The 22,930-nt window shown below is 32.7% G+C and overlaps 1 protein-coding gene and 1 non-coding gene across 2 annotated transcripts; one reads left to right on the forward strand and one right to left on the reverse strand.

Moving 5' to 3' along the window:
• Window positions 1-1,478: 1,478 nt before the first annotated feature.
• On the forward strand, window positions 1,479-2,486 carry LOC130818637 (uncharacterized). Its single transcript, XM_057684799.1, has 3 exons — window positions 1,479-1,676; window positions 1,878-2,040; window positions 2,257-2,486. The coding sequence occupies exons 1-3, from the start codon at window positions 1,479-1,481 to the stop codon at window positions 2,484-2,486; spliced, it is 591 nt and encodes a 196-aa protein (XP_057540782.1).
• Window positions 2,487-6,376: 3,890 nt separating this feature from the next.
• LOC130819589 (U5 spliceosomal RNA) lies at window positions 6,377-6,492 on the reverse strand. The gene has a single exon (XR_009044629.1). It is a non-coding gene; the product is annotated as a U5 spliceosomal RNA (small nuclear RNA).
• Between the last annotated feature and the right edge of the window lie 16,438 nt (window positions 6,493-22,930).

Below are 22,930 nucleotides of genomic sequence, written 5' to 3' on the forward strand. Positions count from 1 at the left end.
AGTATTATTTTAATTATTTTATTTTATATGTATTTTATTTACCTAATTGTTTACCTAAATATTTATTTTATAATTTAAATACTATTTAATTATTGATTGTAAATCTATGTTACAGTTGCAAGACTATGAAAATTTAGGGGACAATGTAAATTACTCTGGTAGATTTGTTACAGATAGGGAATTTGATTCTGTAGATGAATTACATGCTTGAGTCGATGAGATTCCAATAGGAATTGGCTTTCAATTTACACGTGCTTCATATAAACAAAAAGAAGGACGTTCTAGAGTTAGTTTGTATTTAAGATGTCACCGCTATGGTAATATTAGGGGTGATTTGCATAACTTTAATAACGCTACCCGACCAGGTTCTAAAAGTAGAACATGTAGGTGTAAATTTATGATTGTATGTAGTAGTCGTAAACCAGGGGAAAAACCTTGGACGGTGAGAGTGTGTCTTGGTGAAAAAGGAACACATAACCACCCGTTCTTAGTGTACAGAGATGGTCATGTAAGGGCAAATAGGTTGAATGTAGATAATCAGCAGCACATACGAGACCTTAGTGCAACCGACATGCAACCTGCCTTTATCATGACCTCAATTAGACAAAATTTTTCTGGTATTTATTCTAGTATGAATCAGATATATAATATTAGACAATCAATAAGGAGAGAAGAGATGGAGGGTAGGACTCCGCTTCAACACTGTCTTTATATGGCACAGAGCATAACTACGTGGTTTGGACAGACTTGGGCATTGAAAGGCAATTAAGTAGATTGTTAATTGTAAATCCCACATCCATACAGATGGTACGTACGTGGCCCTATGTTGTGTTAAAAGATACGACGTACAAAGCAAACAAACAAACAAAAGTGGCCGCTTTGTGAAATAATCGGAATGACCCCAACCAATCACAACTTCTTGGTTGCGTTTTGTTTGATGCAAGATGGGAAAGTAGTAGCATATGCTTCACGACAACTTAAGTCGCATGAGAAGAATTACCCCACACATGACTTAGAATTGGGAGTTGTAGTCTTTGCATTGAAAATTTGGAGAAATTATTTATTTGGAGTAAAGTGCAAGATTTGTACTGATCACAAGAGTTTGAGGTTCTTGTACACTCAAAAGGAGTTGAATATGAGACAAAGACGATGGTTAGAACTCATTAAGGATTATGATCTGGATTTGAAGTATTGTGAACGAAAGACAAACAAAGTAGTTGATGCTCTGAGTAGGAAGTCAAGTCATACAATGAACGCATTAATTTTAGCAGATGAGTTGTGTGAAGAGATTCGTAGGATGAACTTAAATGGTGGTAGAGTATGGATATGTGGGTACTCAATTAAATGGAATTTCGATTGAATCCGATATTTTTGAGGAAATTAGAGTGAAGCAAGTTACGGATAACTGGTTAGCTAAATTGAAGAAGTTGAAGGAGGATGGTCAAGCATCTGAGTTCGAAAGTGATGAAAATGGCGTAATGAAGTATAAAGGAAGATGGTGCATACCGCATGGCGAGGAGCTTAAGACTAAGATTATGACTGAAGCTCATAATTCCCCATACTCAATACATCCTGGTGGTGATAAGATGTACAAGGATCTTAAGAAGAACTTTTGGTGGCCCAACATGAAGCGTGAAGTTGCAGGCATTGTGGCGAAGTGTCTAACGTGTCAGAAGGTGAAAATTCAACATATGAAGCCGGGGGAAAAATTGCAACCATTAGAAGTACCTGGATGGAAATGGGAGTCGATTTCAATGGACTTTGTAGTAGGATTGCCAAAGTCAAAAATAGGGAAGAATGCCATATGGGTGATAGTGGATCGATTAACAAAAACAGCAAGGTTTATAGCGATGAAGAATACATGGACAATGCAACAGATGGCAGACGCGTATTTTCAAGAGGTAGTGAGATTGTATGGTGTGCCTAAGGACATTGTATCAGATAGAGATTCGAGGTTTCTGTCCAAATTTTGGAGGATGTTACAAGAAGCAATGGGCACGATGCTAAAGTTCAGTACTGCATTCCATCCAGCAACAGATGGTCAAACAGAGAGAACGATTCAGACTCTTGAGGATTTGTTAAGAGCATGTTTTATGGATTTTGGTGGATCTTGGGAGGATAATTTGACGTATGTAGAGTTTTCTTACAATAATAGTTTTCATTCTAGCATAGGAATGGCACCTTACAAAGCCCTATATGGGAGAAAGTGTAGGAGTCCTATATGTTGGAATGATGTTAATGAGTCGATGGGATTAGGACCAGACATGATTGAGGAGACAACAAAGAAGGTAAGGATGATCCAAGAACGTATGAGGGGCGTGCAAGATCGTCAGAAGTCGTATGCAGACAAAAGGAGGAGAGCATTAGAGTTTGAATTAGGTGAAAAAGTTTTGCTCAAAGTGTCACCAATCAAGGGTTTCATGAGATTTGGTAGGAAGGGTAAATTGAGTCCTCGTTTTATAGGTCCTTATGAAGTATTGGAATGAATTGGGGAAGTAGCCTATAAATTAGCTTACCTATGAACCTAGCCAAAGTCCACAATGTCTTCCATGTATCCCAACTCCGAAAATATGTCCATGACCATTCCCATATCATATAACCTGAAACCATTGAACTTGATGAAACCCTTACCTTTGAAGAAAAACTAATAAAAATCCTTGATACCAAAACAAGATGTACCTGGAACAAGGAAATTAAGTTGGTCAAGATATTATGGACGAACCAACAAACCGAAGAAGCCACATGGAAAACCGAAGTTGACATGAGAAAGCGATGCCTCGAACTTTTCAAACAGGTACGTTGAGTTTCGAGGACGGAACTTTTTAAAATAGGGGGTGATGCAAGTCTATCAAACCGTCCAATTTCTTTTAATACTTCAGTAGTTAACTTCAAGTTTGAGGACGAACTTTTGTTTTAAGGGGAGTGTATGTAACATCAGTTTTTTTTTATAATATAGTAATAATAAATCTATACAAAAAAAATTCAGAAATTTTTAAAAAAAATGACTCCCCATTAACAAATAACTTCCCACTTCTCCCTCTAAATCTTATAACTAATCTTATTTACCTACCATAAATTAAACCAATTACCCTTAATTCATTCACATTATCACTCACACTTACTTTTTCTTCTACAAACTACTTCCTCCATCTTCCACTTGCTTAAAATTTAATCAAAAAAAGACGAGATTTTGATATTAAAGGTATGAACTTCATTTATTTGTTAGAAAATTTTTTTTACTCAAAACCCAAAAAAAAATAAAAATTTATGCTATTAATTGAAAAACACCCATCTTCTATTTGAAAAACGGAAAAAAAAACAATATTTCTGAATAGTTTTCCGACGATACGGCGGTCACTGAAATACCACCGGCATGCGACGGCCGGCATCTTCTTCCTTCTCCCTTCTCCTTCTCTCTCTTCCTTCCCTTTCTTCTTTTTTTCGTGGGCATCCTGGGACTCAACCCACATTTCTTTTTTTTTTCTTTTTCTTATATAATAGTTATGATTTCTTTTTTTTTTCTCTTTCATTTTAACTCTTACAATTTTAAATTACATGTTTAAAATTGTTCTTTTTAAATAAAGTATATAAAATAAAAAGGAGTCTTTTAATTTATTTTGAATGGGTTGATCGGGGTATTAATTTGAGATATATTATTTTATCGTGTAGACAGCGGATTCATAGACAGAGATTATTAGGAGCGTACGTTGTCTAGGAGCGCGTGACAAGGTAATTCTCAATGTCCATCTAATTAGGACTATCCTGTTAGTATTATGTGCTACGTGATAATTAATGTGTTTAAATAGGATGCATGATTTTATATTTTATATATTCTCAAATTATATTTACTATTATTTTTGTCAAACTTGAATTTATAATTACTATTTTGATAAAATTTATATTATTATTTTGATAACGAAATTTGATACGATTTAGTTTGAAAGAGAAATATTTATAATATTATTTTGATGAGAGTTGTATTATTATTTTAATAATGATTTTAAATGCGATTGAATTTGGGAGAAATATATTATTATATTAATATTGCAATTGAATATTCTTGAGATATATTTTCTTGGGAAAACCTATGATAATAAAATAAAATGTATAATGTATGTCTGATTATATGTTTGTGTGCACGCGACTAGTTATTAAAATATATTAAATCACGTAAAGTGTAACACGAGGGAAATAAAGCTCTTATATTTGTTGTGATCCAAGTATAAGGGTGATGAACAGGTTGTCCTGTTTGGTTAGTATAGATGCCGACAGGTATTATTATTTCTGATACTTGATACGATATCTGGTCTTCCTTCTATTTGTTGTGATCCAAGTAGAAGGGGTGTGCACACTAGGGTTCTCTGATACTACTCTGCTGGCCTTGAATTATTTGGGGTGACGACCTCTTGATGAAGTAGGTATAAGGGTAAAGCCTCGGCCTACTGCCGTTCTCGTTCCCTCAAATTAAAAATTTGATTATGTGTTTGTCATTATTAAATATCAAATTAATAAATTGGTTTATGTGATATTATATATATTGTTTTCACAAATTGTTTTTTTTTTAATATTTTATTTTCTAAAATTATTTCAATTTGATTATATTTTATTTTCTTAAATCATTTTCAAACTTAATCGTTTTATGGGATGGAGTTGGAATTACTCAATTTCCTGATTTTGGGAGTTTTTCCCTTGTTTTTTTTGCATTCTTATGTTGCAGGTTATTGATTGCGTGGGAATCGTGGAGTGAGGATCACCTAGAATCATAGCTTTTATTAGAGTCGTATTTCAGTTTAAATTTTACCTTAAGTTGTTTAAATTTTATATGGACACAGATTGCGTTTCAGTCTTTTCTTATGTTGTAAGACCCTTTGTTGGATTTAAAGTTATTAAGTTATTTTTTAGTCGCAAAGCCTTACATTTATTTTATTAGAAATAGATGTGGCGGTAACACTCCCATGAGTAGGTTTTGGCTCATGTTTTTCGTTATAGGTGTTTTCAAAAGTTCGACCTATTCTGAGGGTGTTACAGCCGGGGAGGAGGAATGAGTGGGAGCACACTCTAAACCAGTCAACGTATTCACGAACAGCCTCCGATGGAACAGATGCACAAGAAAGTGCTTGGTCACCAACGCGGGAACAATAGGGGAACCTACTCCACGCCTCCGTGTAAATAGACATACAAGCAAAGGTGACGGAATAGGTACCCTGTATCGGTCGCACAGCTTGGGTAGGCCTCAAAGGAGGAGGAGGAATACCCTGCACAAAACATGCGATTGAACTGGTTCTTTGTATATTTTTTTTTTTTTAATTTACGAAATAAATTCGATTAAAAATTACCTCGTTTTGTTGTTCACGTTTTGTTTTCCTTAATTTTAGCTCTACAAATTTTAAGTATTGATTTTGTGTTTTTAGAGTGATAAAAGTGTTAATAAATGTGATTGGAGTGTTTTATAGAAGTTTTAAGTCCAGGGGCATTATCGTAAATTCATTACCATAAGGGTGGCGATAAAATGAAAAAGGTGGCGAAGTTTAAGGATTGAGTTAAATTAAAATTATATAAAGATTAATGTGGATTTAAAATTCAATTCGAATCACTCAAAACAGTTAACTCGAAATTGACCCATTTATTTGAATGAACGCATGTCTACCCCATGCGTCCTACAACAACATGATATTAGAAGGAAAAAAAAAAAAAAAAAAAAAGATATATAGAAAGAAAGTAACAAAGCATAAAATAGAAATACATAGAGGTGTTCATTCGGTTGATCTGGTCGGTTCGGACGGGTGTTATTCGGTTCGGTTGCATTTCGGATCGGTTATTTTTCAGCTGTGTGTTACAACGGGTCACACTCGGGTCGAGTCGGTTAGTCACGGTTCGGTTAGAGATTAGTTATTCAAGCAATCGGGTTAGCATCAGTTCGGTGTCGGTTGAAGTTCGTGTCAAGTGTCAATCGGTCTCGGGTTGTCATCGATTACTAATTGGTTTGGTTTTTTCGGGTAAAGATCGGATTCGAGCTTTATTTTTCGAGTAGTTATCGGTTATAGATAACTATTGATCGGGTCAATATCGAAATAAGTTAATAGTCAGGTTTTTAATTGATGTATGCTCATTTACTTACAAAAAATAATTACCGATTGTTTTATCAGATATAGCAGATAGGGGTGTCAAACAGGTCGGGTTGGGTCATTTTTAGGTTTGAATCATATATAAATGGGTCAATAAACCCTTACTCTGAACCTGACCCATTTAATTAATGGGTCAAAAATTGAAACCCCGACCTGATCTATAGCAGATCAGATCAACCTGCTAATGACCCATTTAACCTACTTTTTTTTTAGGTCATTAAATTCATATATTTCAGGTCATTTGACCCATTTAACCTTAATTAAAGGCTTCCTCCAAAAATAAACGTATGCCACTTAATGCAGCGAGCACACGGTATTCTTTAGTAAAAGGCGAAAGAATAGTTCGCTTTGTGCTCACGGCGTGGCTGCGTAAGTTGGTATGACATCTGTGGAAGTGATTTAAAGGATTTTTCTTTTATTAGTATCGTTCATAGCCGATGTGGGACAACTTCCTTTATTATTATTAGTCATCTTCAGCTGACAAATCCCTTAGGCGATGTGGGACAACTTCCTTTCTTATTGAAAGTCATCTTCAGCTGACAAATCCCTCAATACATGGTAATTGGTATTATCTTAGTTTTATGAAGTATTTGGCAAATGTTGATCCGTCTTAAATTTAATAAATAGGTTAAACAGGTTTTTTTCGGGTTTAAATATTCAACCTGAACCTAACCCATTTAATAAAAAGATCAGGTCGGGTTGACCCATTTATTTAATTGGGTCAAAAATCTAAACTCAAACCCGCTAATTTCGAGTCGGTTTCAGATCAGGTTAGCAGGTCGGGTCAGCTTTTGCCAACCTTAATAGGCAGATCAATTTATTTCAATTAGTTTATATACATATATATATACATATATATATATATATATATATATATATATATATATATATATATATATATATATATATATATATATATATATATATATATATATATATATATATATATATATATATATATATATATTCTGTATGCAATCTCTTCTGTATAGAACTTGTGTTCTTCCTTTTTCCGTATTATTAGAAAACTGAAATTGGACTTAATTTGCTAAAATTAGGTGAAAATTTGATTCGGATTTATAACAGTTCGATTTACAATCGGTTCGGGTTTGTATCAGTTCGGGTTAAAAACAGTTCGATTAATAATCGATCGGGTTTGTATCAGTTCGGGTTAAAAACAGTTCGATCTTAATCGGTTTTAGTCAGGTTACATTCGGTACGTGCATAATTCGGGTCGGATTTGACTCGGGTCGATCACTGTTCAGTTCGGGTAACATCGGTTAAGGTTTATATGTCGGTTATAAAATTCGGTTGCAGTTCGAGTTCGATTTTGCCCTTTTCGGTTATCAAACGGTTTGAGTGAAGTATCGGTTCGGGTAATTGCGGTTCGGTAAACCTAAAAAACTTACATTTTTTCGGGTCAGATAATTTTCGATTCCGGGTCGGATTTGTTTTGAACCGCTCTAGAAATACACAAGTCAAAGAGATTAAAATGAAAGAATTCAGATATATCTTGGTTAGGAAGGGAGTTAAATGAGTGGTAGCTAGTCAATGTTGAATTTCTTGGAAATTTGATTTGAATTTCACTGTCTCAACATTACTTGCGTCTCACGGACTCATTTCAAGTAAGTTAGACCAAGTATTCCATTTTGAAATAATCTTCATAGACTCACTTATATTCATGGACTTTAAGAATAAATTCGACTTAAAAGTAAAGATAAATGTAATAAATTTTATGTATATTGACCATTAAGTCAAGATTATTTAAATCGAGATTCTACTAAGGATCGTTAAAAAAATAAGATTAAAATTTGTAGAATCGAATTGTAATATCGTGTGATTTTACAAATATATATTAATATGTTTTGGTTACTGATTATCTATTATATTTGTTTTTTTTAAGTTTTAAGATGTAAATAAAAATTTGTTTGACTTAAAAATTTTAAGTTTTGAAAATAATACTTTTAATAATTATTTTTAACTGCAAATCAAGAAAAAATTGAATATTATAATGGTATGATATAATTATTTTGAATATATATATTTATAAATAAGTAAAATATGAATTATATGAAATATTTTTAACTGCAAATCAAGAAAAAATTGAATATAATGATGGTATGATATGAGTTTTTTTGATTTATTTTTTTTTTGTTTACTTTTTTTATTTGCATGAGATTTGTAAATATTTGTTCTTTGAAATACGATGGAATTGTGATTGTACAGTTAGGTTTGTTGTTTGATTGATATGTGTTGTTATAATTATTCTCGAGATTTTAAATGATACTAATTATAAAAGTTTATTCATTGGGAATCATTCTTCTTATATATTGGGAAAAATCCAATTGATGGAGACAACATGATTAATAGTAGATGTTATTTTTTTTTTAAACATTATACATGACTTTTAATAAAAAGATAAGCGCATATATTTTTAGCCCTTAGTACATTCACAACTTTACAACACATAAACATTCTAATATTTAAATTCATATTTTGTTAATAGAATGGTATAAAATAGCATCATGATATTCGATAGTATAACTTGAGGGACCCTATGCGTAGCACACGGCCCCACAACTAGTTAAACGTAAAAGTGGCATGCGGAGTAGTTTTTTTTTTTTTTTTTGAATTATAAGGTAAACTAAGAATATGTAGAAGGTTGGGTGGAGATAGAATCTAAAACTTTTTTTAATAAGTACTCCCTCCGTTCCTTTTTGATTTTCCACATTACTATAACGGGTAGTTTCAAAAGTTCTTCCACTTTAGAATACTTTCTATTTTTAGAAAGTTTTTATCTCACTTTTACCCCTTAAAATCCCCCTTTTCTTTTAATGTACCCATTTTCTTTTATTTATAATTATTTTCTCTCTCATACCTCCAATACAATCATTACTTCACACTACTATTTAATTAAAATAATACCCACTACAACCTAATACTTCTAATACAATCATTACTTCCCACTATTATATAATTAAAATAATACCCACTACCACTAAAGATTCTCTTTTTCTTAATCTTTGTGAAATACCCAAATAGGAAGAACAAATAGGAACAGAGGGAGTACTACTTACTCTTCAATTGAGATAAAATTTAATTTTAAATATAATTTATGGATTATTATTTTGAATAGAGTATTCTAAATGTACTTTTATTATTTGGAATACACGATTTGGACTTTGTATGTTCATGAAATCAACCAAAATATCCTCCTAACACTACTTACGAAATTACTCCATAATGATGCTTGACTGATGTAGAATGGACGTTATTAATTATATTCAAATTATTAAATGAGATACTTAATGGAAAATTATTTTTATTTGGTTGGTCCAATATATATTTATTATTTTAAAATTATCATTTACAATTTTAAAGCCATTCAATTAAAATTTCAAAGTAACCATAATCTTAAATGATTTTTCACAGTTTTTAAAATGATCGCTTTTGATGGTCTTAATTGATCGCTTACAATCGTAAATTGATCACTTATCACTTATAGTTTTAAAGTGATCACGTTTTATAGTCAGTAATCACTCATAACCTAAAACGACCACTTATAATATTAAAATAATCAATAAAATAATTGAGTTGATTATATGCGTCTCATAGTAAGACAGTCTCATACAAAATTTGTTAATTATTACTTCTTCCGTTTCATATTACTTGCACCAAACAAACTTTTATGCAATCCAATGCGTTTGTCGAATCGTTTTTATCTAAAGTTATATATAACTAAAAATTATAAAAATTTGATATTATGAAAATATACAACCAAAATTTCACATAATAATGCTTTTTTCTCGTATGATAGCCAAAATATATAAATTACCATAAAATGATGAATAGTGTAAAAATTAATTTGATATAAGTAATATGGAACAAAAGAAGTATATTGGTACTTTAGTAGGACAATTTGCTTGCTAGCCATATCTCTTAACAGCAACACCGTCCGTAAAAATTTGCATGTGTGTCGGATGGATGGTCCTGCCGTCTTCGTTGATGATATTAGCCAATGTTCAGAAGTTGGTTAAGGTATACGTTTAGACTCCGATCTCTTAATCTACGTCTTGATCCCTGTATTAGACCAGTGAAATCTTTTCAAATTTCTTTAAGTACGTCGCATTTAAATGCATTAAGTATATAATGTTAAAGTATATAACATATTTTGGAGCCTCAACCATCAGTTTAAATTTTTGGTTGAGTTGGTTTCTTGACATGGTATTAGAAGTCTGCGTGACAAGATATCACGGGTTCGAATCTTAACAGCCCCTCATTTAAAGTGAAATATTCAGCGCCTAAGCGCATTCACACTTCTAGCCCAATAGGCTATCGTGAGAGGGGGCGTGTCAGATTATATAACATATCTCAGAACCTCAAACATCAGTTTAGGCTTTTGATTGAGTTGGCTCCTTATATAAAATATCCTTATAGTGATGCTAGTTTGACGATATGGATGAACTAGGGATAGTCAAGACTCCATCGAACCCGTTTAGATTCGTCCCTAATTTAAGAGTCTAGTTTAAATTTCTAATACTTAATGGAGCTAGGTCTATAGGTTCGTGTTAAAAAATATAAAATAGGTTTGTATTTGGGTCCAAATATTCAAATCTAATTAGACCACAAGAGCTAGACATATCCTATATCTAACATTGCCAACCTAGACACGCCCATGACACAACCAATAATTAATTTTAGACTTATTTCAAAACTATTTTACATTTATTTGGCGTCATATCAGACTTCATGCAACATATAGATTCATTTTATATCTAATTAAATCTTTAAAATGTAAAAAAAAAGTAAATTACGAAAATTAAATTTAAGACCAATTTTAAATCCACTAAAGATTCATTTAGAACCTTAGTTTCATGAGATCAGTTTGAGTCAGGTTCTAAGTCAAAAATTTTCGAAATCAAAAAATTCTAGTCTAAATATAAAACGTAAATAAATATGAGTTCGAATGTAATTGAATCCGACATAAACCAGACTCATAATCATCCCTAACACAACGCGTGATTGAACGCATGATAAATGAACATAAAATGCTTAATTGAATTTGTACGTGGAAACACCGCTAGAAGTTATGTTCAAACAAAAAAGAGTGATTTGTTTTGAATGAACACAATCAAGTAGAATAAAGAAAATATAGAAACAAACAAGTCGGCACAAAATAATTGTTAAATGGATTTAAATTCAACGTACGTGAAATATCGGATTTATTTGAAAAATGATTAATAGTTAAAATTATTGATAGAAAATAGTTAATTAGTTTGACCAGCTTATGATGTTGGCTGATATCAGCCATCTAGTTAAATTAGTTGTTTAAAACATATATTAAAAAAATGTTTCGTAAAAAATATTTATTTGTTATTTGTTGTTTGTGAAAAAAACATTTCTAAAGTCAAAAATCAATAAAAAAGATTTTATGAGAAGTTTTTTAATTTTAGCTTAAAAGCTAGCTAGCGTTTCAGCTAATATAATATTTATTTATCAAACATTTTTTTAATTATTCGATCGATAAAAAATTAAAAATAAAAAACTAATAAAAAAAGCTAATTGTGAAACGCCACATAAGTACATGATTTGCATTTGAGTGGAGATGGTTGTTATTTGTTACTAGACGACGAAACTAGACAAATTTGTTTCAATATTATATTTCACCATTATTTTGCACCGTTTTTTTCTTGTAGGTAGAATTTTTATATAGACAAATTTATAACACTAGTGTAAGATAGATCGAACACTTATCTCTGTTAATGTACAATAAATTTAATTGTCTTTTTTTTTATAAAGTATTATGTTATAAGAGTACAATTCAATATAAAGAAATATTTAATCAAATAACTCAAATCTGAATTCTTCTTTAAGTTGTTATATTAAAGATAAGATATTGATAAATATACAAAATAATACAGAAATTAAGTAGATTCATATGGGGTCTTTATATTTATAAAATATTAATAAAAGTTCAAAATAATAATAAAAAAATAATAATAATAATAATAAAAGTTCAAAGTAATCAGAAATCCTTATTTTGATAAAAGAACAAATTTCTTTTCGATAAAAGAAATGTTGAACAAGAAATAACTTAATTAAATAAGAAAGTGCAACATAATATCAAGGAAAGTGTTTTATTCAAAATGGGTGTACCTATCATTCGGACTTTCGGAGTATGAGTTTGCCTTATTTTTCATTAATTTCGTCTTAATAAATTTAACTTATTTTTATTTTTAAGTGTAATCTTATTACTTTTACTATTTATATTTTTTTATTTTTAAATATCTCACTATTTTAATCCACTATATTTAACTTCTTATTTTGATGACAAAAATATAAATTAAATTTTCCCAAAATTTAATTGTGACTTCCAGCTCAAAAGTTCAAAATTCCATATGGAGTATCTTATTTGTTATACTCTATGTTTGAACAATTCGTATGTGGAAAATGATGCATTCAAACTTACATAACCCCAAGGTTCTCTTTTAAGTTGGAGTATCTATGCCAATCTTATGTTACAAATTCTTGGAATTTAAGGCGAAATTTTTTCAAAATATGATTATATATTAAAAAAAATATCTACATTAATTAAATTTACTATCCAACTAGTCAATATAAATTCTAAAACGAAAATAAGATTTTTGAAAAAAAATAAGATCAAATAAGTCATTAGCTTATTTTCTATTAGTTCACAAATTTTAAATCAAAAAGTAATAGTTTACTCTTTATTACATGTTTACTAATAGTTAAAAAAAATATACCTGTATCTGTGGTAATTTAAATGATAAAAAAAATATAAATTTCAATTTTCGATCTCATTGAATTCGCATTATTTTTTTTCCGTCCCACTTAATTTGCATTATTTGTATTTTTGGATAATATCTAATCACTTTCTTTTAATCTCATCCATACATTATAATTTTCTTTTAATTTCATCAACATAATTTATTATTTTTTTTTATTTATTAGAAGTACCATTTTCTTAAAACTTACCCATTTTATCTATAATGCAATTCAAAGAGAATAAATAGTACATGCTAATGTAGTCAATGCATAATCCTTGAATTCAACAATATCATATCAACATCTCCCAATTCACCAACCCCTTACTTTACTAGTTAACTTCCACCTCCTGTCTCCAAAAAATGTGACCGCTCCGCCAATTCCATCTTTGACTCTCTTTACTTTTTAATAAGAAATTTACTACTCCATAAAACATTTTGATATATATGAGCTAATATTGTGAAGAACTTTTCGTCACATAACCTCAAATAAAAAGCTTATATTTTCGTAATATTTATTAAGTGGGCTATGTAATTTATGTATAAAATGTGTATTTGGTGAGATTGTCTCATATAATAATTTATATCTATATGACTATTAAGTTTTTTTTATTGTCATTGTATCCTGGTTAGTTGGACTAGGTATAGGTATAAATTTAGTAAGTAGTATATGGATTATGAATGCGATAAGTTTTAACTGGAATATGATAAGTTTTAACTGCCATGTGTAATAGGCATATGGTGTACATTGATTCATACTCGCCATAGGCGAACATAGTTAAGGTGATTGGGTTGCACCCCATTAAAAAATTTCAAAAAAGTTGTACTTAGGGTTTGAACTCATGACCTATTGCCAAATATGAATAGTTCATCCCACTTCAATACCAGTAAGCTACATTATTCATATGTAATAGTGTAAACCTTTAACATAATATTTTGTTAGAGCAACTACAAATAATGACTGTTGAAGAAAGAAAATTAATGAGTATTCAATTATCTTAATTCTCTCATTTTTCGACTATGTCTTCCTCCCCATTCTCTGTTTTGGAATTAGGAAGCCTGCACCATAGCACCAAATATAGGTATGTCAAACAGATTAGGTTGAGTCAGGTTCGGGTCATATATAAACAGGTTAGAAAACCTTTGACCCAAACCCAACCCATTTAGTTAATTGGGTTAAAAATCACAATCTTGACCGACCTACAACAAATCAGGTTGCCTTGATTTCGACCCACTTAACCCGTTTATAATTTTTTTGTTTTCGTTTTAAGATTTTTAACGTTGATTAAATCTAACTTTTTAGGCATTAATTTTAACTTTATATTTTTTTGTTGTTTATTTTGTATTTACTATGAAAAATAAGAAAATATTAAATGAACTAAGTTTAGCTTATAGTTATTGATTTAACTTGAAATTAACACATTTAATTAAATAGATTATATAGGTTTTTTTCAGGTTTAAAATTTTGACCTGAACCTAACCTATTTAATAAACAGATCGAGTTGGATCGACCCATTTAATTAATTAAGTTAAAGTCTCAACCCAAACCCACTTATTTCGGGTTAGGTTCAAGTTGGGTCAACTTTTGCCGACCCTAACCAAATCATTGTTGTCGCCTGCCTGTTGTACCATTGCCGCCGGACGACTTGGTCTTGGCCTCTTGCTCTTTTCTACACACTCTAATCTTTACATAATTAAATTATGAAATATTATTAAAATTGAATTAGAATTTAGTCATTAATTAAGTTTTTTTTTTGAATAAGTATTTGTATTTTTAATTTGAGTATTATTTGATTTGGGTATAATTTTAATACGATTTAAATTATGATAATTTCAACTTTATTTGTGTATAATTTCGGTATTATTTGTTCACGAATTAGAATTTTAATTTACTTCAAATTGTGATAATTTCAATTTTATATTTGCTTTAAATTATGATAATTTTAATTTTATTTGCTTTAAATTATGATAATTTCAATTTAGAATTAGAATTTGTATTTGTATTTGTGTATGATTTCATTGATTGTTATTCATGAATGAAATTAAAAATAATCAAAAAATGTTAGTTCTTGTAACGGATCAATTGAGTTTTGTACACGTTTTACATTACTTATGTTGTTGTCTTTCAAGTTATACTTTACTTGTTAATAAAAATCAAGACGCTTTTATTAAACTCTTAACCCCATATTTCAAATTTTAAATCCACCACTAGTATCCGACTCATATATACTCACCTCATACCTGCACACCTACCTCATATTCACAATATGATAGTTTAATATACTTTTGTATATTTTTAGCTAGTGATTATTTATATATATTATAAAATACGAATTTTTTAGAAATGGCACAGATAGAAATACTTTACGTTAATTGAGTTATAGCTTGAAGATTGAAAAATTCTAAAATATGAATGGTTTAGTCGACAATAGATGATATACTTCCACCGTTTTATTATACTTGCTACATTTAAGTTTTTATATAATTTAATATTTATTTTAATTGTTTATATATTGAATTATGTATATTTAAAAACTATAAAAAATTAATATTAAAAAGTATAAGATAAGACAATTCAAATAAAATCTCACATGACTATATGTTTTATTAACCATTATATCCACAATAAATAAAATAAGCTTAAACGATAAATAATGTTAATATTCACGATTTAAATATTAATTATTAGACATAAATTTTTTATTTTATATTATTAAATTTCAACGTTCAGAGAAAATTAGGAATACAAATAAATTTTGTAAAGAATAATAATGATATGATCAAATGCATATTTGGGTCAGATACTTTTTTTTTGGGCTAAACTTTATTAGTGGCCCCAATCTTATCCAACTGGTCTATGAAGCCATTTTTTGTGAAAGAGTGAAATAATTGAGATTATTTATCTACTTAATTCCAAATATAAGATTCGGAAAAACTTATGTCCCAAAATAAGCTTTCGTACGTTCAAGCCTAGCCTCGGGTAAGTCGCTGTTACTAACAGCGAATTAGGAAAAAAAAAATTAAAAAGCTGAAAGTCGCTGTTACTAACAACGACTATCAGGTTTTTATTTTTTTTTTTAATTTAAAAACTAAACTAGCCGTTGTAAATTAGAAAAATAGCCGTTAGGAATGTGAAAATAGCCGTTGTAATGTTGTATAAATAGGTCCATCATTTCTCATACTTCATTTTATCCATTCTACATCATTCTTCTTCTTTTCAATCAATTGTTAAAGTTAACATAAGGTATTTTGTTAGTTTTATTATTGTAAATGTATATATTATTTTTGAAAGTTCACTAACGTTACTATATTATATGTATTATGTAGATGTCAAAGGCGCATTGTATTAAAGAGCTTTGTGATTGTGGTTATGAAGTTGAGATTAATACTGATTGGAGCGACTTCGATTCAGGGCGTGAATTTGTTGCTTGTCCTTTCTACTTGGCTGACGGATTAGGATGCACATACTTTCGCTGGATTGCTCCGGAGGGTACAAAATGGCAGAGAGACTTAATAATACGGCTTGAGAAGGAAAAACAAGAGCTTAAAGATGAGGTATTTAATCTAAAGAGACAAATGGATGATATGGCACATAGGAAAGAAGAGACTGAAAGAATTATGAAAAAGTTAAATAAGCCTTCTTAGTTACGGACGCTAGTTTAACTTAATGCATGAAGTATGTAATTGGATTTGGATTTGTTGAACTTGCTTGAAATTGTGTTGAATGTTGGATAGCAACATCCTTATTTGAATATGATTGTATGTTTGTTTTTGATTAAATTCATGCTGCATTGTTCGCGGAATGATTCATCGCCCAAAAGTCTGAGTAGTTAACATCAATTCACTCATAATAAACGTGTGATACTACGGTAAAAATATATACATCTACATATATGTTACAATTTACACACAAAAGACCAACAGTTACAAATGAGTATGTACAAATGTTCAATAATTACAAAACTATTGTAATGCTAATCCTCCTCCTGTACCCTGTCTAATTGTGACGGTTTATGACGCCTCCTACGATAGTAAGATGCAGTCGCATGACGCTCGGGTAGGGGAGGGGATTGATAGTGTGATGATGTGGCACCCTGTGAGGACCCGACACTGTAGTCCGGGCACGTTAAGTCAACCTCTTCAAGATGAAAGTCGGGGTAATGAGGAGATGACTCGTACTCGTACGTAGTGGTGTGGGGCGCAGTTACTTCCGGAATGAAGTGTTGAAACTGCGTGCCTAGGAGTATGCCTTGGGCAATCTCCCGTACGGGCTCCTCTTGGGAGGAGCCGATGACTGATGCAATGCCCTGTGCCTGCAGTAAGACTTAATTATTAATGAAATGTTTAAAGTGTAAGTTGTATGGATAATAATCAATGTTGAAGAATACTTACAAAGTGTGTCATCGTCGGTGCTGCGGGATTGTACTGGGATGCCGCCAAGATACCTCGTGGTGTCATCCATCGGCGAGTAATGGAGAGGAACCACGGCATGTAATCCGCCGTAGTAGGTGCGCCTGCAGCGTCGATCGGCGCACCTTGGGCAAGAAGATCTAGCCTGTGCTCCCAACGAGCGACATGGCGCCAGTTGACCTCTAGCCAGTTCTTGGGTTCCCGACCCTTGCGAGAGTGGTGGAGCTCCGCTTCTGTGTCACATGGAGGCGGGATGCCCTGTACCATCCCAAATTGGCGCAGTACGCGCTCAGGGAGATGCACTTCGACTATGTCGAAGCAGATCAGAGGTACAGATGCTCTCCACGCCCCTGACAATATGCCCGAGTGCTGAGGCAATGCAGCGTATGCCTCAGCGGGGTAAGGGTCCCATAGAAACTAAACGTGAAAGTTCGATTAATAAATTACTCAATTTGATACTTATAAAACAAGTTGTGGTGAAGTTGTTACCTGGTCAGCACGTAATAGATCGAGTTGATCGCGGTAGAACCCCATGCCCGATCCAGTGTGGGTCCTTGTTCGTCTTTCAAAGGACCACCGCGATCCATATGGCACATGCGGGGGAGGAAGCAGTGGTGGCGCAAATGCACCACGACCCACACTCCTCATCGGTTGACCAATGAGAACATGCTCCCATGCCCAAAGCTAAGAATTACCATTATACGTAAGTAAAAGAGGTATAACAATATGTAATAAATGAAACAAAATGACAACATGTAAACTTATTATTACCTGAAGAATAATCAGGGGCCCAGCGATCTCCTTCACGTTCTTCCGTGAAGCTTCACAAAGTCTCCTGTACAGATACGCTAGGGCTGCCGAACCCCAGCTGTACCCGGAGATGACCTCCCATGGCGCATCAAGCAACGTCAAGTACAATAGTTGTACTCGGTTGCCAGTCTTGTCGGAGAATAAGACAGCACCAATCAGATAAAAGAGATACGCCCTAGCGTATCTCTCAACGGTGGAGTCATCAGCACCTTCAGGGAGTTGCGAGAAGTTTTGTGCAAGCCATGTTACGCGCAGGCTACTCCCTTTGGTTACCTCAGCCGAAGGTCGGACTCCTAATAGTCTTTAGACTTTGTCTTGCCAGCTTTCGAATTGGCGTGCATCGATGCACATGGCATGTCCCTCGATGGGAAGCCGTGTAAGCACAGCTACGTCAAGTAACGTGACGGTAGCCTCACCTATAGGTAGGTGGAAGGTATGAGTCTCCTGGCGCCACCGCTCGACTAAAGCCGTGAGTAGCACCCGATCGACTCTCCCGTACGCGATCAGGTGGAAGTCATGCAACCTCGCAAGCTGAAGGTACGGGACGATCCGTGCGTCAATCGCCCACGGAGCTGAATCGGGATGCCTGGTGTATATGGTTTCCGTATCGGACACCTAAATCAAAATATTACCCATTTGACGATTGAAGTTGCTTAACAAATGCCGCAAGCAAAACCTATGATGGGCGTTTGGAGGTTGCCATTCCGGCTCCTCCATGGTTGCTAGAATGCCCGCATGCCTATCGGAAATAACGCATAACCCTGGACTATGCATCACATGCTTACGAACACAGCCCATAAACCAAGACCACGCGGCTATGCATTCTTTTTCGACCAAAGCAAAGGCAAGCGTGAATATTCCCTCGTTCCCATCTTGGGCAATCGCAGTCAACAACGTATAGCGATACTTACCATACAAATGTGTTCCGTCAATGGCAATAACGGGTTTGCAATACTTGAATCCCTCAATACTAGGTTGGAAAGCCCAAAACACGCGTTGGAAAGTTCTAATACTAGGACGGACATACACACCGACATCATTATCTTCCTTAAAGAACCACTCAACTACGGTGCCGGGGTTTGAAATTTGCAGTGCCTTCAGGAAGCGTGGAAGAAGAGGATAAGAATCTTCCCACGTACCATAGATGGAGAGAAGGGCTTGCTGTTTAGCACACCATGCCCGCTTATAGGTCACTTCGACACCGAATTGGTCTTTCACCATTTGACGGACAACAGAAACCTTAATTGATGGGTCTTGAGCAACACAATTTCTAATACGATTGCTAATCCCGGAAGATATCAAATGAATGTGCCCAGTTGATACGTTTTCAGTACTTAAAACACAACCCCCATGCTTCCCTTTATAAGTAATAATCTCCCATGACGGTGAATAGGAGCTCTTCCTAGCCCTAAGCCTCCAACCACACCCTCTCTTACACTTCAACGTGAGCACGGTTTGATTTGAAGTCTCAGTTCGGTACTCAACGTTCCTACGAATATGATACAATCTAACAGCGTCCAACAAGGCATCCTTGTTGTCAAACATCATACCCTTTTGAAACTCTCCTTCGTCGGTGTAGGTTGTATCACAATCCCAAGACCTCCAAGAGTTGTCCTCAAAGTGTTCATCTAGAGGGGGAACCAGTGCATAGGGTGTAGGAGCAACGATTGTTGGAATGTTTCCTAAGGTCATGTCATTAGCTAGAGCCTCCTCGTCAACACCCACATCGTCCTCAGAAGGAGTTTCAACGAATTCATTACTCTCACTATTAACATCATCCCAAGGCTCATTTGTATCTTGTAAGTTAAAAGTAACATCATTTGAGACTTGAACTTGAACTTGATTGGGTTCATTACAAGGATAAGAGGAAGATGGAATAAAGGGATTTTCGATTTCTTGGGTAGGGAAGGGCGTATGAGAAGGGGCAGAAGAAGTTATATTCATAAATGCATTTGTTTCCACAACGTTCACATCTTCGTTCCCTAGGGGTACCTCTTCTACATATAACTCTAAAGAAGGACTAGGGGTAGACCTTGAATACTCCCACATTGCATCTATAGCCTCCTCATCCTCAACCGGAAAAGCTAACAAATCTCCACTCAGATTGAATTTAAAACTTAAATTAACAGTACTTCTTGTAGTGTCAATGCCAATCCTAGAGCATATAAAATGTTTAAATTCATTCAAATCCATGTATGAGTTGCATGCAAACAGTTTACGTTTTCCCCCAACATACTTAACATTATTACTAGTTGATCGAATTGTACCATTCCAAAAGCATACAACAGTCACACGAAATGAAGCCATTTCTACAACAACACATAAAAAATCAACATCACCATCAAGTTCATAAATATATGACCACTATACATTTTACATTCAACAAATAATTCTGGAACAAACTTTTAAAAGTAAGGATCAATGTAAATAACAACTACATTTGACATAATCGTAGAGCTCAAGTGTAAATGCCCACTACACATGACATACAGTTTAAAATCACCACCAAATGAAAAAATTTATAATAAAAACGAACCTCAATTAGCTGTAGATCAAGAAGAATTACGTAATTGCAAGCTTGTCAACCTACATTAATGTGAAAATTGATTAAAACACAACAAACCCTAATTTTTCGAATATTGAAAAAAAAAACAAAAAAAATTACCTTAGGTCAATCTAGGAAGACTACAACACTAATTACTGGTACAAACTTGAAACTTGATGACTTTAGTTGAAGGAATGAAGATCCTTACAAGGTTGGAATGAAGAAGGAGAAATTAGGGAGATTGCGGCTGAAAAACAAAATCGCGAAATGAACTGAGGAAGAAGAAGGTCTCTGGAAAAATAAAAACCTGATAATCGCTGTTACTAACAGCGACTTTCAACTTTTTAATTTTTTTTTTCCTAATTCGCTGTTAGTAACAGCGACTTACCCGAGGCTAGGTTTGGACGTACGGAAGCTTATTTTGGGACATAAGTTTTCACGAATCTTATATTTAGAATTAAGTAGATAAATAATCTCATTTATTTCAAATTTTCATTTTTTGTTAAATAAAGAGCACAAATTCTATATGAGCGTGAAACGTGCTCCATACTTGGGTTAAATAGCCTAATTATAGAAATGTGCTCCAAATTGAAAAAATTTATTTTAATTTATCTGTTTAAGTTTTACTTTACTTAGAATTGATACCTTTAAGGTCAAAATTGATAAATGTCCAGAAAATGAAAAAAAAACGAGAAAAAGCATGTGATGCTGTTACACGTGCGAATTGGGCCATCCCTAAATGACGGTCTCATAATGAGACCGACTCGTCCAAGTTTTTGTGTAACCAGATTAGGCCTTTTATATGGATTCGTCTCACGATTAAATGATCTCAGAGACATTTTATCCCATCTTGATCTTACAGCTTATTTGATTGACACTAATTAACATATGAATTTAAACTTTCTAAAAATATTAAAATAAATTATATTTGATTAATTTTACTCCCAGAGCATCAATAATCACTATGCATAATGCATATCAGCATATACATTCATTTTTTACGCCTTTCTGTGCAAAGTTGTTAAAATCGGGATTCTATTTAGAATCATTTACAGAGGTAGAATCGAAACGGTAGAATTGAATTGTAGAATCGTAGAATCATTTATATAAGTGAAAGAGATTAGTGAAAGATGGTATATAAGAAAAATTAATAATAATTGATACAAAATAAGTAAAATCGGATCATTAAATCGTAGGATCATAGAATTGTGTTATGATTCTACATCTAAAAGTTTTATTCCAACTAGAATCGTAAGATTCTACCTAAGATTCAAATCGCTCACTTGTTTTTGGATCGTAAAATCGTAGAATCATAAATTAGAATCGCAATTTTAACAACAATATTTCTGACTTGTGCATGTTCAACCGCACAGGTCGTGGATCAGGTGGTTCACCGAGAGCTTGATGATTTGTATCATTTTTTATTCAAATTTTGAATTGGGTAATTTTGATTACAAAGAGGGTAATATTGTAATCCCTAAGGAAGAGAGATTATGGTTTTTTTGCTAAATGGTCCTAATGCTAAGAAAATGTGAGTCATAATCAAACTTTATACTCCCTTCGAATCAATTTAGTTGTCTTATTTCCTTATTTAGCAAAGTCTTTTTAGTTGTCTCATTTTTATTTTTGTCAATCTTTTTTTACCTAAATATCCTTAGTTCACACAAGTAATTACGAACATACCCCCATATACCTTACTTACCCAACTACCCTTCACTACTTACCCTTCACTACTTACCCTTTTTAATGGACCCCACACCATCCTTAATAACCGTGCCCAAGCAAATGAGACATCTAAATTGGTTCGGAGGGAGTATTATTTTTGTGAATTATTGAATTTTTGTTTTGCGAAAAGATGTTTAATCATATGTTATTTAGCTGCAGCATCCAAAAAAGTTGTTTGATGTTTTTAAATCCAAAATAAATTTAGTTTGGCAATTGCATGCTGTTTCAAAATTTAGTTTCAAAGTGCATTGTTTGTAGAGTTTCGGTTTTGTTTTCTCAAGAGTTTGGCAATTGTATGCTGTTTTTGAATTCAAAAAATTAGTTGCGGTATCTTTGGTTTACACCATTGCTTATATTATGTTTGGATGAAAGAAAGTGTAGATTTGAATGCTTTTGTTGTTAATTTTTCTTTATTGATGGGTGATTTTCAAACTTGTATTTTATCTATAATTATCACTAAAATAAAACACTGCTGACATCATCACTATTTAAAATTACTTATGTGTCGCAACCTCAATAAAAATTTTCCT

Source organism: Amaranthus tricolor, chromosome 7 (genome assembly GCF_026212465.1).
Source record: "Amaranthus tricolor cultivar Red isolate AtriRed21 chromosome 7, ASM2621246v1, whole genome shotgun sequence".
NCBI lineage: Eukaryota > Viridiplantae > Streptophyta > Magnoliopsida > Caryophyllales > Amaranthaceae > Amaranthus > Amaranthus tricolor.

Bases quoted from the DNA above. Each gene is read 5' to 3' on its own strand.
- LOC130818637 (XM_057684799.1), top strand. From the start codon at position 1,479: ATGAAGTATAAAGGAAGATGGTGCATACCGCATGGCGAGGAGCTTAAG. The intron at 1,677-1,877 runs GTGAAAATTCAA...ACAATGCAACAG, and splicing joins AGTGTCTAACGTGTCAGAAG to ATGGCAGACGCGTATTTTCA. The intron at 2,041-2,256 runs GTCAAACAGAGA...CGATGGGATTAG, and splicing joins ATTCCATCCAGCAACAGATG to GACCAGACATGATTGAGGAG.